At 29.7% G+C, this 7,181-nt stretch overlaps 1 protein-coding gene across 2 annotated transcripts; it reads left to right on the forward strand.

The window, feature by feature from the left end:
- The first annotated feature begins 944 nt into the window (after positions 1–944).
- On the forward strand, positions 945–6,919 carry LOC111029434 (probable G-protein coupled receptor CG31760). Of its 2 annotated transcripts, none has more exons than XM_022308435.1 (8): positions 945–1,357; positions 1,453–1,663; positions 2,512–2,726; positions 2,820–2,931; positions 3,312–3,462; positions 5,265–5,592; positions 5,923–6,061; positions 6,380–6,919. In XM_022308435.1, the coding sequence occupies exons 1-8, from the start codon at positions 1,114–1,116 to the stop codon at positions 6,816–6,818; spliced, it is 1,839 nt and encodes a 612-aa protein (XP_022164127.1). In that variant the 5' UTR covers positions 945–1,113; the 3' UTR covers positions 6,819–6,919. The 2 variants fall into 2 exon arrangements, with proteins under 2 accessions (XP_022164127.1, XP_022164126.1); XM_022308434.1 differs by having other exon boundaries at positions 946–1,357; positions 3,309–3,462.
- The last annotated feature ends 262 nt before the right edge of the window (positions 6,920–7,181 follow it).

Here is a 7,181-nt window from a genome sequence, read left to right on the forward strand (position 1 = left end):
TGTACACCTACTTTGGCTACTTTTATAATTTTAAAGAATTGTTTTTATTGATGGGGGGCCCACAACCGTGTATTGGCCCCTGGGCCCCTGAAGGTCTTAATCCGGGCTTGTCAATACTGTTTAGTAATATATCAATAGTATACAAATCATATTGTTCGGAACAACATTAGATTGGGTTAGTTAGTTAATATGAGTATAATATAATTTTGTAAGAATTTGTTATTATAATAAACTAATATGACGTTGCTATTATATGCTATTTTATAATATCTAACAATTACAATACATTTTATATTAGGTAATAATTATTACATTAGTATTCATAATTTATAATACTATATTATTGTTTACATTAACTTATTAAAAACATTTAATTACTTGCAAGTAATGTTACAACTTAACATCATAATATAACAACGTCTGTGCATATATAGGTATATTATTTTTATAACAGAACATTAAATGTATCAAATTGTAAACTAGCAAATAGTTTGTAATTTCTAAGTAATTATTATGCTCCGTGTTTTTAATTTTAACTAAATTATTGAAAAATTATAAAAATTAATCTAATGGCACTAATTTTTGTAATGCGATTTTTTGTTGATTTGCCGAAATTTCAAATAACTGTCCTGATTCCTAATTAATCTAACCTCCTGACTGTAGTAATGCCAGAAAAGTACAATTAATACTTGTAAACAAAAATAATTATTATTCAGCTTTAAAGAGCATCAGATCTATTTTATTTTCTAGTAGAATATTATTAGCTAAAAAGTCATAAAAAAAAATAGTCTTTCATTTTAGTACATAAATATACATTTTTAGTATAATATATAAACCCGTTCGTTCAATAATTTTACCATCCAAAGAAACAGGGACGTGCATTGCACACACGCATGCGCGTAATGGAAATACAAATAATGTTACAGTAATATAGCCACATGCCCACATGCAGTTGTTGTCGAGTGCCATCTCATTTCCCCACCACATGTATGGCTTTAATTGAAAGGACATTATTAGGGCTTTGTTTCACTTTTACTGAGAATTTAATAATTCGACCATTTCAACTATAACAGTTGAACTGTCCAAGTCACGCAGGAATGACATATTGTACTGATGATACTACGTTTGTTACAGTTTAGTGTTTTAGTTTCCTATGTCTCTGAAGTTACATACAGCTCAGCATACGCGCAGCTGCAGCCTATCGATGTGGTTCGATCGTCAACAGTCGGAAACACAAGTTACGACTGTTTCGAAGACCAATATGATATGCCACTGGTGTTTTGGCATAAAGCCAATTTAGAATCTAAACTATCGTTGATCCGATCATTGGACAATCAAGACGTGAGCATTAAACGAGGTAAGTTAAAAGCTTATACATACACCATTTTACAATCTCACGACGTTGTTTAAATTAGATTTACGTCATGTTGTGTTTTCGTTAACGTTGTTTAGAACTGCTAGCAGCTGGTTGTAAGTGGCTCTGGAATTCGGTGCCAGGGATGATATTACTAGAAGTCTATTCGGGAGACCAACAAATTAAGTCTTTCAAAAAGCAAGGAAACTTATACTCTTCAATAATATCTAAAATCAACAGTACTCATTGGAGGTGCGAGGATAGCAGTTTTGTGGAACATGTAGAAATCACTTTTGAAAATAAAATCACGTGGGTCACTAAACTACTTATAAAGATATAAATAATAATTGAGTTCGAATATTTAAAATCATTATTTTGTTATATATTTAAAAATAATTAATTTTTGTCAATATTTTTCAAAATATAGAAGGTAAAGTTCGAGTATTTGAAACACAAGACTAATCCAAGTTTTTATTCAGGTTTAATACTTACAAATCGCTTTAATTATTGAAGTATTTCAAATTAAATACTTCTGAATGGCATGACACTAAAATATATTTAAATAAAAAATTACAATGATAAACGAAAGTTTTTATTTTATTTTGATTAAAAACAAGCATTGATGTCACTGACATCTTATAGCTAGATATATGATATACATCTGACATGGGACTAAATTAGTCGTTACAACTTTTAACTCAGAATTTTTGGTATTTTTTACTAATATTTCAATGTCTGTATTCTGTAATAAAATTATTAATTTAGTAATTTTTATTTGGATGTGTATATACAAGCATACTCTATCCATTTTTTCACTCGACTCTGTTAAATATGACAAAAAAAATTTAATAGTATATGTTGTCTGATATATTATATATTATAATACCCCTACATGTTTGTATTACATTTTATTATAATATTAATAATATGACCCAAACTTCGAAGCATAGATTTGAAAATAGAAGGAAGATAAAAATCGGTTGGTAATTGACAATACTTGTTGGCGCAATAATATTTCTACTGAACAAGTGTCTATAATATTATATTATAATTTCGAAGTATTTCTCGTTCGTGAAAAACGAATGGTACCTACCTATATATTTATAGAATACCTACCTATACCTATAGTCTATCGAATTCAAATAAGTTTCGTACAGTGTTGTAGTTGAAGCCAATTTGTCGGCAGTGACTATCGATCAGTGTGAAAAATCAGGAGAACCAAATGCATTCAACGGGACAAACAGATGCCACCACACGACCTACTGTACTTATAGGCCTGGCGATCGGCCGTTTTCGGCTGGAAATTATTGGTGCTCGTGCAGGCCAGGATATTATTCAGAAATCGTCAAGTTTGATGGGGCACTAGTGGAATGTTAGTATTACCATAATACAATAACAATTATTATGATTATAGAAAACGGAACGAATAGAAATATGAAATATTTAACTAAACGTTATTTTTCAGTGGCTTCACCGGAAGAAATCGACAACAAATATTCGTGTCAAAAATGCTTGGAAGGATGCGATGTCTGTGACGGACCTGAGAGCTGTATGGCCAAATTCATGTGGATTAAAAGGTGAATATTATAAGAAAAAGGAAAAAATGTAATACCTATGCGTACCATATAAATTAAAAAGAGTTATTATACCGAAGTACCGACATGCTATACAGTATGTGTGCCAGAAAAACTTGACAATATTGTAAACAAAATATATGTACCTATAATAACGTTATTTAAATCAATATTTAAAAATATTTATTCAGCACAATTTATTATTATTTATTAATCATACATTATAATAATGAAAAAACAATAATCATACTGAATAAAATATAGTAATTATATAAGTACCTAGTTTGTTAATCACATTTATGATTTATCAGTTTTTTTGTATACATTTTTTAGTTTTAAATTAAAAACAGGCAATATTTATGTCATCTGATGTGTTTCAGAAGCACGTTTCTTGGTATCAATGTCGTCTGTATAATATCTACCGTGATATTGATATGGTTCGTCCATAAGAATCGTCGAATCAAGGTGTTCCGAATCGCAAGTCCAACGTTTCTGATTATCACTCTGATCGGCTGCATTATCATGTACTCGGAAGTAAATATTAACGAAAATAAATTTAAAATACATTTTGATGTCAGATTTAAGTATACCGATATAACGTTACTTGGAGGAAGAGGAATAATTGACTCTAAAATCAATAATATTTTTTTGTTACTAATGCAAGAAAGAATAATCGTGAACACTTGAAACTTACCATGATATAATAATTATAAACGATGACATTTTCAAAATATTTTGACTGATTTTATGCTATTTATATAGAAATATGATACATAACAATGTATAGAAACTTTACATTTTTGAATTTATTTTATTTTTTCGATCCATGTTTGATAAGATTTTTAATTATCAATTAAGGTTTTAAAATAAGTTCATTCATTTCATAAGTGTTCTTAAAAGCATCAAAAATATATGGAGAAAGGCGCTTATGAGAATTTGAAACTCAAATGTTTTGATACAATTCGTTTAAAATAAGAAAAATTGCATATTTTTCTACATAGTTCGTAATTTATAAAATTGTAAATTTAGCTACCTAAAATTAGATACTTAAATACAAGTTAACATGTAAAGTTATTAATTATTATTACCTATATAATAAAAATATAAGACACTGGACACTGGTTATCACTATTTGGTTTTATTAATGTTTGAAGTTTCAAGCAAGTATTATTATTTATTATGATATTAAAATTAAAGATACTTAGGTTGTAAGTTTTGTAGTAAAAATTAGTTTAATTTACTAAATTAAGCGATTATACCCATAACTTAATAAATATAATAACATAATATAAATCACTAGAAACAAAGACTGTTGACAATGATTTATCATTAAATTCAATAATCAAATTTAACACATTAATTTAAGTGACCATCTCAATGACGAGTGATTATGATTAGAGTAGAGGTATATTTGAAACTATAACTATGCATCAGAAACGAGTTCTTTGGCAACATCCCTGAATCACTTCTAAAATTATACTCCCATAAATCAAAATAGAAATATATTCAATAATGTAGGGATCGATGACTAAAATAAAGTAAAAACATGATATATATTTATGCTGAAAATAGTAGTTCATTAGTTATGATTTTATATAATATATTAGATTATTATTTATTAAAATATAACATTGTGTATTTGTATTATTTTAATACCTATATAAAGTTATACCTAAAATGAATTATTTAATGTGAAACAAAACATAAATTGATGTTGTTTAAGAAAATCAAATTTCCTTTTATTAATTTTTGTGAATCTATTAAATATATTAATGTATGATATCATTCGCATGAGTATAGTAGTTTCCTTATTAAACAATATAATATGAACATGTAAATAGCGCACTAATCCACTAATCCACATAAACGTACTTGGTCCACTCTCGAGTGCAGCCGTACCTCAATCCACATTAAACAAATAATAAATTAATATAAAGTGTGGGCGTTTTTTTAAGAGAAACAGTGTTTGTATTTTAATGAGATATACAAAAATGAGTAAAGCACCATATTAAAATTAAAACATCGATAGGTACATCCAGACTTCAAAATCAATGTTACTTTCAAGACTTATTAATAAATGTGGTTTTCAACACTGAATCATTGACAGAAGTTATGTAATGTAATAAACTACGATTTATAATGCTATAACAGATTTAAAGAAATTATAAAAAACGATTTCCCCTCAACTTCCAACATATAAATTATACTTAAAATATGCATTATACGGACCACTGTGAGGATTAGCACCTCTCAGGTACACTAATGACTAATGTACAAACTATTACACCATAATATGTGCGAATATTAATAATTATATTAAATGATATATTTTATAGATGGGCATTATGTTTCCTGAATGCACTCAACAGTTGTGTGTGGCTACTAAATGGACACGACATTTCGGATTTTGCATAACATACTCGGCGCTGTTGATGAAGACCTGGAGGGTGTCGCTGACATACAGGGTGAAATCGGCACACAAATTGAAGCTCACTGATAAACAGCTGCTGCAGTGGATGACTCCAATATTGGTGATAATATTGGTCTACATGGGAGCTTGGACTCTTAGCGACCCGCCGCAAGCAGTACTGGAAAAGGAAAAGGAAACGAACCTGAGATTTTGGAGGTGTTCGAACGACTGGTGGGACTATTGTCTGGCAGCCGGTGAGCAAAATCAATCGCTATTTATATTAAAAATGAATATTAGTAGTGGTTGCCGGTTGGTACTTGGAAATTCGGACATTTTCCTCCCAAGTGATATTTTTGCTCAAGTCGAGTTATTTTTATCTAAAAGACGGAACGTGCATTTCGAGAAAGTCGAAAATATTCTGCGATTTGATCAGCCATTACGAATAACTGTATACGCCTGTCCGAAACAGTGTGAGGAAAATGTCCATTTTCTAGATTCAATGAAATATACGCGGTCGCGAGTACAAAATGACAAAGATGACAACAGTAACTGTATAATGTGATGACAATGTTCCTATAATATAGGAGAAGTGATGTTCTTGGCGTGGGGAGTTCGTGTGTGTTACGTTGTGCGGAACGCAGAGTCGTTTTACAATGAAGCGCAGTCCATCAACTTTGCTATCTACAACATATGCATAGTGAACATCATTATGATGACGATCCAGTAAGAACTTGGAACAATTAATGATTATCAATGTTGACAATATATTTTCTGCTCCATACTGTAGCTATTCGTTATTCCCAGAGCCCAAATGCTTGACTGGTAGACTGCTTTTTTCTATAAAAATATAACAACAATTTTTCAGAGAATAGACATAATTAAGTCAAGTAAATAGTCGCTTAAATGTATTGGTGTTTCGGGTTTCTGCCACTGTGCCACACTAATTAACTACTAATAGGGCTCTGGATATTGAGTTAAACGCTATAAACCTGTCTTATAGTTAGATATTAATTTGTAATTTAATTTTTGTAATTTGTTTAGCTTTTTTCTGTTTCCCGACATCGGTCCCAATTTCAAATACACATTAGGATTCATTAGAACTCAATTGAGTACTTCAGTGACCATAGCTTTGGTATTCGGTTCAAAAGTGGTGAGAGTATTGAACGGCCAAGGTGACCACTGGGACAACAAGCATCAGGCAAAAGGCCTAGTGTCATATGAGATGAATGATATATGTGAAGAAACCAATGATTTACAGACAGAAAATGAAGAACTCAAAGAAGAAATATTCAAATTGGCAACTCAAATAGGTCTGTTGAAAAATTCACTTATGCATGTGAATAACAGACACCTGAGAAAGAATGGTTGTCTGAGTTGCAATCCAATCGCTTCAAATCAACAGAGCCCTACAACTAAAACGGGAAGTTTTTTCAAAAGTTTGGGTTCCAATAGCTGTTTAGCGCCTTCAACAAGCGCTTAAAAATTGTTAACAATAGAGTAAAAGGAAATACTGGCTTTTAATTATTAATAAAATATTTACTTTACAAATATATATATAAAAAAAAGACTTAAACAATTTGTGTAGGTACATACACGCATATAATACAATTTAATTTATAAATATGTTTATAATATTTAAATATATAACGATCTAATACAATCAATCGTTAATTTTTGTTGAAAAAAAATAATAATAAAACAACGTAAATGGTTCTGGTAAGTTTGATTCTATTGCATACAAATAGTTATAATATTTCTGTTTTTTTTCAGTCTTATGCAGGTATTTATTTTTCATAAAAAAAAAATATTTATCCCAAATATTAGTTTATCATAATACAACTGA

This window comes from Myzus persicae, unplaced genomic scaffold (genome assembly GCF_001856785.1).
Source record: "Myzus persicae strain clone G006 unplaced genomic scaffold, MPER_G0061.0, whole genome shotgun sequence".
NCBI classification, from domain to species: domain Eukaryota; kingdom Metazoa; phylum Arthropoda; class Insecta; order Hemiptera; family Aphididae; genus Myzus; species Myzus persicae.